This window comes from Eleutherodactylus coqui, chromosome 2 (assembly GCF_035609145.1).
Source record: "Eleutherodactylus coqui strain aEleCoq1 chromosome 2, aEleCoq1.hap1, whole genome shotgun sequence".
Taxonomy (NCBI): domain Eukaryota; kingdom Metazoa; phylum Chordata; class Amphibia; order Anura; family Eleutherodactylidae; genus Eleutherodactylus; species Eleutherodactylus coqui.
This window is the reverse complement of record NC_089838.1, coordinates 70,321,087-70,340,283: the sequence shown is the minus strand read 5'-3', so window position 1 is coordinate 70,340,283 and position 19,197 is coordinate 70,321,087. Positions and strand designations below refer to the sequence as shown.

General features: G+C 43.7%; 1 protein-coding gene across 1 annotated transcript; it reads left to right on the top strand.

The window, feature by feature from the left end:
- Window positions 1-745: 745 nt before the first annotated feature.
- On the top strand, window positions 746-9,220 carry LOC136609989 (kinesin-like protein KIF3A). Its single transcript, XM_066589263.1, has 6 exons — window positions 746-785; window positions 1,814-1,905; window positions 4,234-4,287; window positions 4,369-4,437; window positions 7,402-7,526; window positions 8,965-9,220. The coding sequence occupies exons 1-6, from the start codon at window positions 746-748 to the stop codon at window positions 9,011-9,013; spliced, it is 429 nt and encodes a 142-aa protein (XP_066445360.1). The 3' UTR covers window positions 9,014-9,220.
- The last annotated feature ends 9,977 nt before the right edge of the window (window positions 9,221-19,197 follow it).

Below are 19,197 nucleotides of genomic sequence, written 5' to 3'. Positions count from 1 at the left end.
GTACATTTTGGGGCAGTTCAATTGATCAAAGCAGTCTAAAACCAAAACTGACCTTGTCCATAGCCACCAATCAGAATTCAGCTTTCATTTTGTAACCTTGTCGCCATCCATAAGGTGCTGGAAACTAGTAATTAGCACCTTGTGACATACATTGCAGGGCACAAAGTTTATATAGTAATGCAGCATTGTCCTTAGGCCAGTCTCACGCAGGCATTTCACAGCGTTTTAGAACGGCGCTGGTAAACGCGGTTGACAGCGTTTTTACCGCACCCCATCATTGCAATGGGTGATGTGGTGCGCTAAAAAGCGCTGCAACGCACTGAAATAGAACATACCGCTATGAAGCCCCATTGATATCAATGGAGACTCAGTACAGCGTTTCAAACACCCGCTAAAACGCTGTAACAAGCGCCTGTGTGGGAGTGGCCTTATAGCACCTATAGATAACTATAATGATAATGTATATAAACTGAGAACGCACCTACCTATACCATAAACAGCAGCCATCTATATGGTCTCCTCTCACAAGGTGGACTCTTTTCGGGCTCTCAAGCACTCCCATTTTCCTTCTCACACACCACATGACATGGCGAACTGATACATCTACATGCAGGCAATGGTTTTATTACTGTTAACCTATTAAGCGCTGCAGCTGTGCAGCACACACACTGGATATGACAGGACAGGCTTTGCACAGTGCATCTACATAGGACAGACATGTATGACATTTCTGGAGGGGACCAGGATGGTGTTCTGGGCCGACCTCTGTGTAGTGACCGGCACAGGTAACTGCAGACATGGCTCCCATGGAAATCATTGGGTTTTCAGTGGGTTCAGTCTTATGAGCATGTTTTGTGCGCGCACTTCCCACGCACGGAAAAGAATGCAGCATGCTCTATTTGTGCACCAAAGGCTCAATAGAAGTCTACGGAGGGGGGGGGGGGTGCAAATACACAAGGAGATACATGAAACACCCCGCAAAACTGTGGGGAAAAGAACACATCTGGACCTCATTCGCCTTTTAATCCACAGACAGGGCGTGCCGCGCTTGTGTGAGGTAGCCCTGTGTGCGCAAAAAGTACCGTACTATGTGCTGATACAGGCGCAAATCTACTTCCTCCAAGCTTGTTCACGGCGCAAAAACGTGCTGTGGCCGGCTTTTTTGCGCATATACTCAAAGAGTGCCCATACAAGCTGCGGCCAGGCAGCAGTAACCACTGCTTGCCATTATTCCCCTGTGCTTGCCCTGGTTATAGTGACGCACAGCAAATGAGCGGTACTCTGTGCCCACTTACTGCAACTCATGCCCACAGTACCCTAATGGCACCTCCGATTGATAAGTCATTAAAAAGCCATTAATTCTGATTGCCAGATTGGGGCCCTAAAATGAGGAAAATTGGCTTCTACCTCATTGGAGGTTGAGAGGGGGCCGAAGGGGCTCCCTTCCTCTGGATCCACAGTGGGTGTAATAGGCTGAACTGGTTGGACATGTCTTTTTTATCCTCACATACTATGATATTATATATATATTTATATATATTATTTTTGAATTCTTTTTCCTCTGACATTATGGTAACCAACTTCTACAAGTTTGTACTAGTTCCTATCACGGACTGTACATCCCTCCTGACACCTCCTACAACACACAGGGCAGCACTTCTCATACATGTTAATAACCCAGCTGACGTTCAGGGGTTTATGTGACAAATCTGTAGTGCAAATGAGTCATGACTACAATCTGCTGCTATCTCCATACTCGACACCAGAGGGCGCCCACGCACTTATGAAACTGTACACCGGTATACGCGTGTAGGCTGCCAGCAGGTGGCGCTTGCTTGCAGCTTTTCCCTTCACCCGAAAGTCGCCGTGTGTCCTGAGCTTGGCATTGAGACGCAGAGAGACAAGGTGAGGGCCGAGATGTCGTCCCGGCATTACTTATCCTGTTCTGTGCTGCAGCCTGCTGGCTCCTCGGGCTCCTCATGGCAGTCGGTGCTCGTGGGGTTACATTAAAGGGACAGTGACCCTTAACCCCTCAGTAGCCAGTACTGTTTGGGCTTTAATTGTCAGGATTTTCCTTGTCCGCCCGTGTAGCGTGAGGCGGGACGCTTTGTGTTTCTCACTGACACCATTTTTGGGACGCGCTGATTGACTTTCATGAACATTTTTAAGAGGGTCTAAGAAAGAAAAAAAAACAATTCATCTGTAGTATTCTGCACTTATCTCCTTCCTGGAGGTACGCCCATCAATAGTTCACAACTGGACAACCCCTTTAATGAAACCTTATTGGGCGTGACTTTAATAGCGGGGAAGCTGTTATGGCGGCCGTTTAGTTGTGGGTAAAAGAAGACTTATAAAACTGCCTAAAAGAAACTCCTGTTGCCCGTAGCAACCAAACATAAAAAAGTGCTCAATTTTCAAGAGCAGAGAGCTGCGCTGTGATTGGTCGCTACAACAAACAAGTCGTTTGCGTGGAGGAGCGGCACTAGAGAAGGGAAAGAATCCTCTCTGCAATATTCCATCGTTTTTCCAACCCCGGGGAACAAACCCTGAGGGCTCCTTCGCACGGACGCATTCGTGCGCGGTTCTGCATCCGCACAGTATAGAACATATTAATTTCAATCGGTTCGTTTACGGTTTCTTTTTTTTGTGCACGCGGAGAAAAATGCAGCGTTATGTGGGGGAGCGCAAATGTGTGCGCAAAACATTACAGAACTGTGCGAGAAGAACAACCCGTCAGTAAGTCACCAGGCTACACCGCCATTTAAATCAGGGCGTGGTTGTGTGCAAAATGTACAGGAAAATACGCCGATACGTGCGCAAAAAAGCTTTAGTCGTAGTGCAAATACGTTGCGTACAATCGTGCATACGCCGTGTTACAGAGCCCTTAGCCCACCTCCTCATAGGGTGGCATTAAAAGGGTGAGGATCAGCTGACAGTGCCATGTAATGCCCTCCTTCAAACACTGGTACCCCTGTGATGAGCTGTCAGTATCCCCGCAGCGCTGATGCCCGATGACTTGATTGCAGAGCTCTTTCATTGGCTGCAGCTCCTGTGACGTCCCGAAGAAGGGCTGGGAAATCCTGTGAATATGACCTCAGAGGGGAGACTCCGAGCCGCGGCAGCGGATACAGTGGGGAGTATATGCCGATTTGTTATTCTAGTACATGGGGAACGAGGGTTTACAGAGAACATACAGCTCAGACAACCTCTAACATCCTGGTCCGCAGATGTAGTTCAGTGCGATGTGTCTGTCTATAAATTGCACCTTCCCTTTTGTCAAAGCCGCTTCTTATACTAAAAAATGAGATCCGGTTTGTTTCATATATAAGCACATGGGCTTCCATAATTGGGTGGGGTGTTTATGTAATGTAAAATCCCCATGTGTTCCCTACATTCCTGCAAGTAGTTTATAAACTAGTTGGCTATTGACATCACTGGCAATCTCCGGCACGGTTCTCACACTGCACTGATATTAATTTCAGTGGTACTTTTGTATATACGCATGTATTTGGGAATGTTCTCAGACGACTAGTCTTATGTGTCATATTGTGTGGAGTTGAAAAATTGGTAGGGCTGGGCGTTCTTTTACACTTGACGATTGTCGGGCTCTAGCTGTCCCAGTGATGGTCACTCAGTGAATGGAGGTGGAGCGGGCAGGAGATCGTTCTGGCCGCCCGCCTCCATTCACAGTAAACAGGCAGTCATTCACAGATGAATGACTGCCTGTTTACTCAGGTTGATCATCGTTTGATTTTTATGCCTGCAGAAATTGAACAATCAGCGATAATTGGAGGAATTATCGTTCCTTGTTCAGTTGCTGGCAGTCTTTACACCGAACGATTGTCATTCAGATTCCTGCGATCCGGCGAGAAACGGAGCGATAATCGTTCCATCTAAAAGGGCCATGAGACAGCGCAGGAATGCTTTGCTGGAGACCCGCCGTTGCATGAAATAGTGAGGAAGGATGTAAATGATTATTATTATTAAACTGTATACATCTACATCTCTGCTCTTGGATCGGAGGAAATAACATTGATGAATCGACTTTTCAAACAATTTATTAAGAGGGTTTTCCTTAGGAAGCTATTGCAGACCCATCCTTACACCACCTCTATGTTTGTATACTGTTATAATGAGGATCTAATATGTATCGGTCCACTTATGTACGAAAAGCCATCAAAACCTTCAAAACGTATTCATGCTAAATATATCTATAATGCTCTTTGTGTTCAGGACATGATTGAAAACTCCGTCCACTGGAATGAAGATATTGGAGAGTGGCAGCTGGTAAGCAGACTCCTTAGTTTACAGTAATGTGTCTTCTGATCCTCCAAGAACATCTAACGTGTATATTTGTATCTTTGTAAGAAATGCGTTGCATACACTGGAAACAATATGAGGAAGCAGACTGCGGTACCGGACAAGAAAGAAAAAGACGTAAGATGCATCCCACCATAGTAGAGTAACGTGTCCTATGTATTTTATGACATGGCGTGTTCCCTGTGCGGAGGAGTCTCGGGGTATACAATGATGTGACCTGCGTCTTCTGCATGTATGTGTATACAGATCGCTGAGAACAGTGTTCCAGTGGTACCAGTGATGTGTAAATGGGAAGGGAACACACCATACGTTCCATGCTAACCTGTGTCCTGTAGTAAGAAGTAAATAGAATGAACTTAAACAATAAGCGTTTTGCAGGGGCGTCAGGTCCTCAGATATTTATCAGCTCTTATAAGCCCCATAAGCTAAAGTTATGGGCTCATAGGATCTTGGGCGCTGAGTCTGAAGGTGCCACTCACATACTTATCTATCTTGCTGTACCCCCTCTGTCCATCCGCAAAGCCGTCACAGAATACTTCCACGTGTACCCATAATGCACACATAAATAGTCTGCGGGATACAATGAACAGAGGACCTACGGTGAACAGTGGGAGAATGATGAGTAAGATGACAGTGACACTCCTGGTCTCAGCGTCCCAATTCCTGCAAGTCCATAACTTTATAGTTTATTTAACCCTAGCCACTAACTTTTGATTGTTTTACCCCAGCTCTTATCTGCTTTTGTGCGTTCATTAAACATTTCTGCACCTTGCTGATTATCGCCCATGTATAGAGGCTGAATCTAAAGTTGAGGGAGATACATATACACTATGACAGAAAATCACACCTAAATCAAAAATGTAACTATGGCTAGGTGAACACGAGCTATGAATGGGAGTTGTGGCCGAGAGGTTTGTGCACAACTCGCATCGGACAGCACACGGGCACTAGTCCACATGCTGTCCGATTTACATGGATGCAGCACATTGGCACGCATTGGCATGTCCTATTTCTCATCCATGAAACGGACAGGAATAGGATGCGGGACAAGTTTTTCACACGGACCATTGTTCTGTGTGAAAAAACATTAATTGACATGTCTTATTATCTATAATAGTCTTATAAGGTATAATGAGGCCGCGCACAGTACATGGGCAGCACACGGCCCCAAATACACTATACACGGGGGGTCTTTATCGTATATGGGTTAAAATACTAATGCCTGCAACAACAAAATGAATCTTATTAAATAAAATGAAGTTAAATCCATGAGCAATTCATCATAAAATAGTTAAATAAAACATTATTTCTAGAAGTGCCACTTATTCCAGGACACTAGACATTTAGGTATAGTGGTGCCTTGGGTTAACAGTTTAATTTGTTCCGTGGCGAAGCTCTTAACTCAAAACACTCGTATGTCAAAACTAGTTTCCCCATTGAAATGAATGGAAACTGCATTAATCCATTTTGCCATTCCTTTAAATGGGGTTGCCGGTGGCCCCATTGAATGTAATGGGCTGCCGGCAATCCCGCAGTGATTTTCGGAGAAGGGCTTTAAATAGTAGTAAAATGTGTAAAAAATGAAAAATATATTTCCTCGCCTCTCCGCCACTGCCGGGGCTCAGCCGCATGTAGCCACGTCTTCTCCCTGCACTGTTCTGAAGTTCTTTTATCAGAAGTTCTATCACAGGCTTCGCTCAGCCATTTAATGGATGACAGCTGAGTGCTGCCTGTGATTGGTCACAGCGCTCAGCCAATCACAGGCAGCGCTCGGCCATTCATTGAATTCCGACAGCGGCAGAGAGGTGAGTATATACTATATATATTTTTTACTACAGCTAAGGGTGCTTTTCAGGAAAGGGTTTATATTAAAATCACTGTCGGGGTGCCGGCATCCTACTGCTGTCAATAGGGCTGCCAGCAGCCGCAGCCCCATTGAAATCAATGGGAGAGCTGTGCGATCCTCTGTCACAGCTGTGGCAGGGAATTCCTTACTCCCCGCAGGGAGTCCCCTTGTCACTGAGCACTGTGACAGTGTTCAGTGATGAGGGAACTTCCTGCGTGGAATGCGAAGCAGACTCGTAACCCAAGTTTTTGCTCTTAAATCAGAGCAAAAATTCGGGAGAAAGCCTGCTCGCAAGTCAAGAAGCTCGCAAGCTGAGGCACTCGCAACCCAAGGTACCACTGTACAATGAAAAAGGTTTGGTACCGTGTTACCCAGTAAAGCAAAATGTGATTGTTCTCTGTAAGAGAAACCAAGTAATCTTGTAGACATAAAAAGGTGTCACATCTACACGATCACTTGGTTTCTCTTGCTGGGAACATTTCGATAGACATTTAAAAACATTTTCAGTACATAACAATAAATACAAGAATACACATGAGTACATCAGTGCGCTGTTACTGGGGGCTTACAATCTACAAGGGAACGTGACAGTGGGTGAGCGTAGAAGCTGCTCTATGGTAGTGTAGGGTCAGCAGGCTCTAGACAAAACAGGAGAAATAAAACCGTGCCAGCGGTGTATTATGGGGCTCGTGATCAGGAGATAAAACCGTCATTAGGTGAAGGATCCACGGTATGACCGAAGTCTTCCAGCACACAGCACGTCTATGTACAGTTCTGCACTGGTTTTCATTATGGCTGTCTTACCAAACTGGAACCAGTATATTTCCATCTCTTACACTATGATGTTGGGCAGAAATACATTGTTTTAATTCCTTTTTAACTTACCATTAGTTCAGCCAATAAACATTGTGGCAGATTATCTACTTTATTTGTTTTGCGGCCAGGACATACACAAACCTGAGTTTTGAAATAAAAACAAATAGTATTCTGTCTCCATGCCTATACATTTTCTGAAGGCAGACACTTTCCTATAGAAACTCCACAATCATGTAAAGGAAACCTAAGAAAGGATGATGCATTCCCGTAGAGCAAAGAAAGAAAACAAAATACCAAACTTCTGAAAACTGTTTATTGTTGACCAGTTGCTAGTGGATTAATTGTGTCTGTCTGTGTATATCTTACATAGACCTCCTCCTTAGAGGTGACTGAAGTTAGTTTGCTTAATGTTCCCTCAGCCTTTTGAAGTGGATTTGTCCCATGTATATTTGGCTTACACCGAGGAGAGCCTTCGTCAGTCCTTAATGAAGCTAGAAAGGCCTAGAACATCAAAAGGAAAAACAAGACCCAAAACAGGTCGGAGGTATGTGTTCGCTTCATGCTTAAGGCACAGAGCCGATGATATTAGATCGGTTCGTTTAAACCAGGAGATTTCAATCTTTTTTTTTTATCTCCCTGAAGCCTCATAGCTGGAACATGGTGATAATGCCTGGGCCTCACTAATGGCCACAGACTATGCGAAAATGGAAATTTGTCTTTGGTCGCCTGTATGACTTTTAAAATAAGCACAGGAGGAATAAATATTACTAAATTGGAGATTTTTTTCAGCAAGACAAAGACCTGTTTAGCATATGATCATTTCTGTCAAAACTGACTACATAGCTGCACCTTGCCAACAGTCGGTGGTCCCCAGTGACGCCTGCCCCCCAGTTTCAGAAGCACTGATTTATACCATTGGTTTCGATCCCAGTTATCCAAGTACAGAGGAGACACAGGGATATTAATATACAGTAGATCACACCTGATGACAGATTTATCCAAGCAGAGCACTCCAATCTCCCATCGAGGCATGTGATATCTTGATTACTGAGATTATAATGAGTTTTACAGTAGTGCGTCCTTATCCTATACCACAGTGCTATACTGCAGTGGCAGTGCCCATGTACCCTTATTCCATCTGACAGGTCCACCTTAAATGTGATGCGGCAGAATTGACTTAATCATCTATCCAACAGACCGCAAGAACAGGGGTCTTGTGTCCCCCTGTCCTCCTCACTGTACACTCTGTAGTGAGGGAGAGTTTGAATATAGCAACATTCAAGCATACGCACTGCCGCTCCATTCACCTTTATGGAACTACCAGAGATGGTCCAGTACAAGTGCATGGATATCTCCAGCAGTCCTCCTTTATACAAGCGTAGTCACAGACCAAAACTTGCCTATTCAGGGCATAGTTCAGCCCTCTTATGAGTGTTTTTGCACACAGAAGCACTGTGTGTTCATACGGTCAAAAAATGCAAGAAGGGACCAATGATTTTTTGGTGTGACTATGCAGTGAATACATATGTGCCATGCGCATTCACTGCGTATTTGTGCAGTCCCACTCACTTCTATGGCCTATTATGGTCCATAATACTGACCAAAATGGGCCATGCTGTGGTTTTCCATATGACCGAAAATTGTGTGAAAAATGCAATTGAATCGATTAAAGTCAGTGGGTTCTAGTCACTCCATATTACGTGTGTAAAGAATAAGTGCATAACAGTACATATTTACATCCGTAAAGATGAGCTCTTGGTCTGGCTGTTACCGATTGGTAAGTGCTGTATTATCTATTCTGCGGTGATCTGATTTCCTGCTGCTATGAGCCCCAAACCAGAGGCTACACCATTGAGTGCTCCTAAAATGATACTAGAGCATAATGACAAGTACATCACATGATGTAATATCAATCTAATTATATTGCTTGTATCAGATTTCAGCGGTATTAATTGCAGTATCTCCCCATTCCTTCCCTGTAGGAAGCGTTCAGCAAAGCCAGAAGCAGTGATTGACTCATTGCTACAGTAGCTGCATTGGACTGCGAGGGGCGCCGTGCACCGCCAGAACGGCGGTCTGAGATGGTTGTTGACCTCCGTGCGATGTAAACTGCAGGAGGCGGATTATAATAGATACCGTGTGTAGGCTTTGTATGATTATCCCTGTAAACCTGCGTCTCCTCATATTGTGACAGGCCTCGTTATCATAGATTCATGGCATTATAAGTTTCATTTGCTGACATTTTATTAAAGGGGTATTCCCAGCTTAAATCCACAGTATATGCCATAAATGTCTGATTAATGGGCTCCCACCTCTGGGAATTGATCCTTTCAGACTTTTATGGCATATTTACACATGGGATTAGCCCTTTAACATTTCATCCTGGGTAATGGGCACAATGTAAGACACTCCCTTATACTTCCAAGACATATAGCATTCTGCAGAGTTAGAATGTTCTAGATTTGGCCTTGAGTTATCCGTGGAAGCGTACATGTATGGACAGGATACGCCAAGACCGGTCTACCCCTATGTTCATTTCATTTCAGTTTTGTTTGCGATATTCAAAATGGACATGGGCAAAATATGCTGAGGTTTGTAGTCCCACTGCATCTGGAAAACACATGAAATACACATTCACTTTGCCTCAATCCTTACAAGTTTACAAGAAGTTTTTGTGCCTGCAGTAAGTCTGGTTTCCTCGCTGAGCGTCTCCTGAAGAGGAATATTATAAATGGAGCTAATTCTTAATGAGGGATCATTATCTTCTTCCAGCGGTAGGGAGACTGTGGTTACATGTAAACCGACAGGGCAAGTGAGTGACAATCATTAATCTGAGTCGCTTAGTATGTAGCTCATCTGAAAACTGAGAAACTGTTGGCCTGTTTAAACAGGCAGTCATTCATTTATTCTGAATGCCGGCAGGTGGCCGAAAGAGATCTTCGGCGCTCTCTGCCTCCATTCTGTGAGCGGTCATCGCTGCTGTGTAAAAACGCAGAATAGAAAATCATTGGGGCAGCGGGCGAGTGCTTAACCCCTTCATGACATGGCCTATTTTGGGCTTAAGGACGCAACAATTTTTGGCGGATTTTCTTCTCCGTTTATCAAAAGCCATAACTTTTTTATTTTTCCGTCGACGCGGCCGTATGAGGGCTTGTTTTTTGCGTGGCGAACTGTAGTTTTTATCGATGCCAATTTTGGGTACATAGACTATATTGTAAATTTTTTTTTTTTTTTTAATGATAGCAGAGAGAGAAAACGCATCAATTCTGCCATAGATTTTTTTATTTTTTTTTTACACCGTTAATCATGCAGCATAAATGAGACTTTCCATTTTTTTCTGCAGACCGGTACGGTTACAACGATACCAAAATTCTAACATTTTTTTTAGGTTTTCCCACTTTTCTGCAGTAAAAACCCTTTTTTTTGGAAATCTTTTTTCTATTCTAAATTGCTGCATTCAAAGTCACGTAACTTTTTTATTTTTTGATGTACAGAGCTCTATGAGGGCTTATTTTTTGCGAGACGAGCTGTAGATTTTATTGGTACCATTTTGGCGTACATACGGCTTTTTTGATCACTTTTATTGCGTTTTTAGTGAGGCAAAATGCTAACAATGAGCATTTTGCCTCAGTTTTTTAGCTTTTTTTTTAGCGTTTTTTCCGTGCACAGTCAACTTATGTACGCATCGTTACGGACGCGACAATACCAAATATGTGGGGTTTTATTTATTTTTTTACCTTTTTTTATGCTAATCTGAGAAAAAGCATAAAAAATGGGGTTTTTTTACTCTTTTTTTTACATTTTTTTAAATTCATTTTTTAAATCTTTCTTTTTTTTACACTGTTTGTGTCCCTCTGAGGGACTTTAACCACTGCCCTGATGATCGCTGTCATAAGGCATGGCAGAGCTACTGCTCTCCCATGCCTTATCGCTCATACAGCGATCTGAGGCATAGGCAATACAGGACGCCAGTGTCTGGCGTCCTGTTGCCATGGTGACAGGCCGGGCTCTCGCGATGACATCGCGAGTTCCGGCCGGAGACACAGAGGGAGCCGCGCTCCCGCTGTGAACTCTTTCCCTGCCGCGATCTACTTAGATCGCGGCAGGGAAGGGGTTAACAGTGGCAGGCGCATCTCTGATGCCCCCCCGCTGTTGCAGCGAGACGCCGGCTGTGACTGACAGCCGGCTCCCGCTGCAGGATAGCGCTGGATCATATGTGATCCCGCGCTATCTCCAGGACGTAAGTTTACGCCCTGTTGCGGGAAGTACCAGGCTGCCAGGACGTAAACTTACGCCCTGCAGCGGGAATGGGTTAAAGGGGTTGTCTCGCGAAAGCAAGTGGGGTTAAGTACTTCTGTACGCGATGACGTGTACGCGATGACGTGTACAAGGGGGCGGAGCCAAAACGCCGATGCTGCCGAGCGGAGCCGAAGGGAGAAGACCCATCTGCGCAAGCGCGTCTAAAAAAGCAAGAAGACACCGAAATTAGATGGAGCCATGGAGACGGAGACGCCAGCAACGGAGCAGGTAAGTGAATAACTTCTGTATGGCTCATATTTAATGCACGATGTATATTACAAAGTGCATTAATATGGCCATACAGAAGTGTATAACCCCACTTGCTTTCGCGAGACAAGCCCTTTAAGCACCCAACAGCTGCCCCGTGATAAAATACCCTAACAATAAAAAACAACACATATATAGAGAACACAGGATTCACTATTCACAATAGGTAACTGTGTTTGAGGTTCTGTCTAAGAATTCCATTAAAATCCAGGACTAAAGAGCATTGCATGCAGCGCTATTGTGTCCTGAAATGTAGAGGAGGACATAACCGAATCCGGACAGACCACATGATTGTCAGTGGGGTCCAGTATGAATCACATACAGCACTTCTGTTTTACCATTGCTCAGATTTGAGGACACAGCTAAACAACAGAATCAAAACCGTACAAGTGTGAATTAACCCATAATCACAGCTCACCTCTTCCCTCTCCCTGCACATGTCACAGAGAATGCCTAGAGCAGCCTCCCATAAATGTCAATGGGTTAAGACTTGTCCATTGTGGCTATTGCCTGTGAGGCTGCTGTAAAGCATCTCTAAATGCTGCTAACTGATGATGGCTGATTATGTACAGACAATAGAATGAAAAAGTCACACCAGAAGGAAAATATTTCACTGTGATTTTAATTATGTCTACATTCCCTACAAGGTGCTGGATCTTCCATTTAACAGTTCTCCTCTTCTGAGAAATAAGCTTAAAAGAACTTAATGCAAAATATTCTTACAGGTTTGTGTTTAGCTAGCCCAGCATGTTACTCCTTGCAGTGATGCACCGCATGGTAGCACGGCCCTAAAAAGTGGTAAGTTGTTCTATCATTCAGAGAAACCTCTTACCGTGGTAATGTCATCCTATGTACAGCCACAATGTGCCCACGTCCCAGTCTATAGGGTATCACTCATACAATGGTATTCACAGAGCTTCATTATCTTGTACGTCATATTTATTTACAGAGGATCTGTCATGTTGTGAAGTCAGTGGAAGTGTCTGTACCGCTCCGCCGCCGCTGTCCCGCTGACTCTGTTGCCGTTTTTCTTTTATACTTACCCCCATTCAGCCATACGGGCTCTTCTTCGTTCCGTCTCCCAGCACTATGCAGCCAACCCCGCTGACTTGGCAGCATAAGTCCTCTTTAATGTATATTGTGTGGATACTTTGTGTCCTGTTGTACAGATTCCAACTCCGGTGTAAAATGAAAATATTCCATAAAGCCCGATGTCACCATCTTACTACAGCAAATGTATTCTAATTCTTCTACATGAGCTCCTTATGAAGGAGTCGGACGTTTGGCTTACGACTCCGCAGCTCCAGGTATGAACGAGTTAGACCAGAGAGGTAGAGGACAAGTGAAGTGTGTGAATATACAGCTACCCATCATTGTATGGCGGTACAGGCTAATGTGACTGCTGAGATCTTGTATTTTGCTCAGATTACTGTTTCCATAGATGTTTTGTTTCATCTGCCATCAAACCATTTGCTCCACATCATTGTTACATTTCACGTTGTTATACTGTACATTTTAATTGGTTTACCTACTTTATCACTTTCTTCTCTCTGTGTGAGTCTCACTTGCGTTGAAATAAATTCTACTTGTATTTGAAACTTGTGCGCGGGGGACTATTGGGATGGTTCGTTATTCCGATATATTGGGGAGACGGTCCTATTGGTTCTATAGGAATCCTGGGAGCGTACTACACTGTAACCACATGTCCCTGTGAAGAAGCCCCTTGGTTACATATTACTTTGTAGGCTATTGGGTTCTAACATGTAAATGTGTATTTGCTGTGTACTGCGTATTTACATGCATGAAAAAAATGCTCTTAATACGCGGGACACATACGCCCTAGGGACCCATTTACTTGGGTTGAGAATTGGTCCACTATAACAAGCGCTGATTGACAAAGCATTCCTTCGCTGCCATTTATATATAGCAGATGATTGGATTTATGGGGACACTTCATCATTAATACGGTCATTCTGCCACATCTGTCATTGGTCGGCTACACATCTGCCTGTTTACATGGGGAGAAGTGCAGCCAACCAGTAAGCATGTTTTATGTTTACATAAACAAACAGATCAGCCGAAAAACATTTGCTAGTTCATTAACTGACTGTTTGCACATTCAGATGAACCGCTTACCGTGGAAGCCATGTTCATGAGAATTGATCCTTGTAAATTCATCTTATAGGAAATCTGTCAGCTCCTTTGAGTCCCATAAGTTAAGGGGCACTAACCATTTCAGACAACTTATGCTCATCTACTAGCTCGTGTTAGTCTTATCGTTTCTGTAATATACTTCCTTTAAAAATGTTGTTGCTTTAGCACTGTAAGTCACTTTTGAAGTGGCTGCCACTAGAGGTCTCCCTTCCAGCTTCTCTGCACTCCACTCTCTGTCTTTAGGTAAAGAACTTCTGTAGTAACAAGGACATATGGACGTTTCCATATCAACAGGGGGAGGGCTTTGAACCCCTTTGATTTTTAGAGTTTTCATGAAGCAATGCTCCAATCTGATGTGACCATTTAGGGTTTCTACCCTTTCGATGTTGTGTTGGAGTGTAATGTATCCTGTGGGCACGTTACATCCTTGCAGCAGTGATTATCATGTTACACACAGATATAACGGTTACCATGTTATAGAACATTAGTTATTGCTAGGTTATGTGAAACACGGCTCATGTTTCTACATCCCCTGACCACAATTTTCCAAGCCAACGCACCTTCATCTACACAATGACTTTATACCGCTGGCAGGTTTGGACACTATTTAAATTAACACCGACAGTCACGTAATTCGGCGTAAGAATAAAGAAAGGTGTGACAGCATATGTGGAGCAAAAAGTACAAACGTTCTTTACTCCTCCATACAAACCAGCAACATTTCGGCTAAGCAGCCTTTGTCAAGGAGATAGACATGTTTAAATGTATATAGCAGTGATAAACCAGCAAAACCCATTTAGGCTGAACCATCAGGACAAAGCAGCGTGCATCATGGTAGAAACTCCTCTGTAGCAGCATCTAGCTCCATCATGGCACCACTTAGCATTAATTAGCATTCCTCATTTTTAAGCATGCAGGTGCAAGAATTATCGAACCTTGCAAGATTGTGAGCAAACAACGCCACCAAATTCCAGGGTGCAAACGTGCAAATTGGCTGCCTAATCTCACGGGCGCATATGTGTTGGCAAGAAATAAGTCTCGCGAGAATATGGCTAGACAGCACATAAAGTAAAAATCATCTCAATAATGTTCACCTGAGCGACATACAGGCGAATCAAAACCTACCTGATCGCTGGTGGGTGACGCCACTAGAACCAATCGATCAGTCAAACATTCACAAAAAATCTCTTTATGTACATACAGATAACCAGCAAAGCTGAGATATAATATATGGGACTCACTCAATGTAGGTACAATAATGATTTTTTCATATGTATACCAATACATCAGCACTAGCAGAGTAAAAATCGGAAGACTATATCAGGCTGGTAGCCAGACAGTGCACACGCGCCACAGAACATCCACCATGATGTCTAGAAAAAATGCAAAAATAATTAAAATTATGTATAAGCTCAATATACCAAATCATAGCAACAAGTAACCCTCGATCTGTCAAGAAGAAAGATCCATCTTAGTTCCTTACTCTTGTGAACCCTAGGCATCATGTCCATGGGCGGATGGGATTTCGCATGCAGGAACCTACAGCGGAATCCAACCCTGCCTGTGGAAGAGGATACTGTGGATTCTCTACTCATTTTCTCCTCTGCAAATGTGTGCGGGCATTTTTAAAAAAAATCTCCTGTTTTCCCATAGGATCCGCTGCCTGTCCATAGTTTTAGCTGCTGGTGGGCCATGGTCCGAACGCCTTTCATTGACTTCAATGGAAGCTGTCCATGTGGGATCCACTACAAAATGGAGCATACTGTGATTTGTTTACGGACTAGAAAGTCCGCAAAACAAATCTGTATGCTTTAATTAAACTACAAACGCCCATGTCTCCCTTGGGCGGCTTGAATTGTGGATCGTCCATGCAGGTGCCCCACGCGGATTCCACAATTCAAACCTGCCCATGGACATTACTGTTGTCACCACCTCTAGTTGAAGGAGGTACATGATCTAATGCACGGAAACATAATTGATTCACTGAGTCCCCTTCATCAGTGTAGTGTCTCGGGATTGGCAAGTCATTAACACCTGTATGTATAATGCTCTTATACTTAACGATCCTGGAACGCACTTTCATCATCATCCCCCCACACACCCATATAGAAGCCCACAGGGGCATGTGATATATACTATATAGGAAGAAGTACAGGTATACCAACTCTAGATATTAAACATTTTGCCTGTGAATGGGTGATTGAATTTATGGCCTCTCCGGAGGTTATTACAGCATGAACTGTTGAGGCAGGGAAAGTCACCAACTCTAGGTGGGAACAAAAAAAGAATGTTTAGATGTGCCTATCACCCTATGTGTGGACCACACCAGTTTATCCTTTAAATTGGAAGCACATCTGTAATCCATAATAGGGGAGACTGTAAATTCCTCGACATTCGCTCATCCCTTATCAAGTAGGGACCAGTGTTTCTTCACAATATTAGAGATTCTTCCACTGATGGAACTAAAGGTAGAAACAAGTGAAATACGACCAACCTTCTGTGCCTTTACTTTAGATACAAGTAACTCATTCCGTTCAACCAATCTAGCTCTTCTTGAAAATTCCTGGAACAATCCTTGTTGAAACCCTTTTAGGGCGCCCACCCACTGGCGTTTTTTTTTCCCTGCGAAATTCGCAGCATTTTTTTTCTGCAGGGGTCTATGGGACTTGTAATGTTAAAATCGCGATCTCGCAAAATCGCAATTTACCGCGATTCCTTAAACAAGATTTTGTGCATGTCTGTCTGTGCACCAGACTGTCAAATCTACACCAACTATGAGCTGGCATAAATGTTATAGTCCAGAAAGCTGGCGTATGGGAGTTGTTAAATTTCCACCATTGTGTCTTAAGGTCTAAAAGGGGTTAATGCGATGAAAAGGAAACATAAACATAACTGTTTATAATAGAATTTGATATTTTTTATGTCATATTCACTATTAAGTGCTAACATTATATATGTTACAAACAGCTATTAGACTCTGTTTACATCTGTGCTCAGAGCCTGGCAGGCTCCACTGTAGATCCGGCATAAAATCCTGGAAGAACAAGTCCTGCATGAATGACTTTTTCCACTGGTAAACACTACCGGGCTGGACAGAGACCACATGGACCCCATTATAGTCAATGGGGTCCATTTGCTTCCATCATATAATGGATCTGTTTGGCCAGGGGCCAGACCACGTCAGTTCACAGTAGGTCAAATCAAACTGGAAATTCACCAGTACCCTTAAAACTGCTTTTTAACATGGTCTAAGAGCCATAAAGTCCCTGTATAACACTATTATCACCTAGGAGTATATCTAAAGGGTACATTACACTATAGGGTGAATTTAGGCAATAATCATGCTGTATACACCTGACCGCTGACACGGCACTGACCGAGAAATCACTTTGCTATAGTAATAATATATGTATTCTATTATATATATATATATATATATATATATATATCTTGTTATATAAACCTCTCTAAAGCTGACCTACTGGTATTTCCATCTCAGTGTGTGGTACCACCATACCTCCCGGACAGCACGCCCGCTACCTTGGGGTCATATTCGATGCAATCTCACCTTTACCCCCTATATCCAATCTCTGGCCCAAACATTTCACCTGCACCTCAAGGACATCGCAAGAATCCGCTCTATTTTCACCGTCGACATCCTAAAAATGCTCACTGCTGCCCTCATCCACTCCCGCCTCAATTATTGCAACTCTTTGCTGATTGGCCTCCCCCATGCCAGACTCTACCCTCTCAAATCCATCCTGAATGCAGCAGCCAGGCTCATCTTCCTGTCTAGCCGCTACTCGGATGCCTCTGCCCTGTGCTTGTCACTGCACTGGCTGCCTGTCGAATACAGAATTCAATTTAAACTCACTATCTTCATCCATAAAGCCCTCCACAGCGCAGCGTCATGTTACATTGCCTCCCTCATCTCAATCCATCACCCAGCCCCAGCTCTCCTCTCTGCTAACGAAACTAGACTGCGCACCCCTCTAATTCGAACTTCTCATTCCTGCCTCTAAGACTTCTGCGGTGCAGCACCAGTCCTCTGGAATGCACTACCACAGGGTATTTGGGCAATTCAGGACTCACAAAACTTCAGGCATGCTCTAAAAACGTACCTCTTCAGGGAACCATACTGTATCACCTAAACCAAACCCCTCTGTACTCTACCTGATAACATGCTCCCTGACCTACTGACTGCAATCCTTGCCAGCCACCAACTGCCCCTACAGTAATAACGATTCTGCCATCACACGGCTGAATGTCTGACAATTGTTTATGTGTATAGCATCCCTCACTCTCCACCTCACCATACCGCGCACATCTCCAGGTCCTTTACCTTCTGTATCACCCTATTATTTGTGGTATGTAAGGTCTTTGGAGCAGGACCCGCACCCCTACTGTTTCCAATAACTGATTACTATGTAACCGTGGCTCTGTAATTTTTGTACTTTTGTCTTTCTGTATTCCCCCTGTCTTTGTAAGTGCTGCGTAATGTATTGGCGCTATACAAATAAAGATTATTATTATATGTTTCTCACATCAGCCTAGGCAAACATATATATATATATATATATATATATATATATATATATATATATATATATATATACGTATATCTTCCTTCATAGTAAATAACTAGCAGCTAAGTGGATAACTTGTTCATGTTATACACTGAAATGTATTAGATTCTTATGCTGTCACTCCTACACACAGTTCTCTCTGCAGGGGGGGGGGAGATGGAAGAGCCAGGAGCAGGAACTGAGCTCCCGCCCCCTCTCTTCCTCCTCTCCACCCCTCTGCGCTATTTGCAATGAGGAGAGGCGGGACAGGGGCGGGACTAATTCGCCCCACTTAGCCCCACCCTGCCCCACCTCCTTTCATTGCAAATAGTGCAGGGGGGCGGAGAGGGGGTGGAGAGGAGGCGGGAGCTTAATTCCTGCTCCTGGCTCTTCCATCCCCCCTCCTGCAGATGAGGACGACGTATATCGGCTCGGCGTGAAAACCGAGCCGATATACGTTCGTGTGAATGCGGCCTTAAGGCGTTAACTTGTGTCAGTCATTACAAACTGAGCCAATAATGAGTTGTTATGATTTTGGGGGCATGTACTTCTATTTACTACGTCATTTGGTATATAGATTCGTAAAGTGATGCTATTAATAAATCAGAAGTGTACTGATGATTGACCAGCATTATGTCACTGTCTGTTACTTTGCATGCATGCACTTCTGATTATAATCAATTTGGGGCAGACAGTGAAGTCAATGGGATATGATTTATTCCCATTACAACTTGTTAAAGTTGCTTAGTTTTTAGCAAAACTAATAACCAAACAACTATTAACCCATATAAACGAGAGCCGCTCAATGTTTGAGAGACTTTTGTTTAGGGCTTAAACAGATGGGTGCGTGCACTAATACGCTCACAGCTACGAAGTATATTAGCATATGAACTGTTTTTTATTTTAACTATTCAAACTCTGCGCTATTGC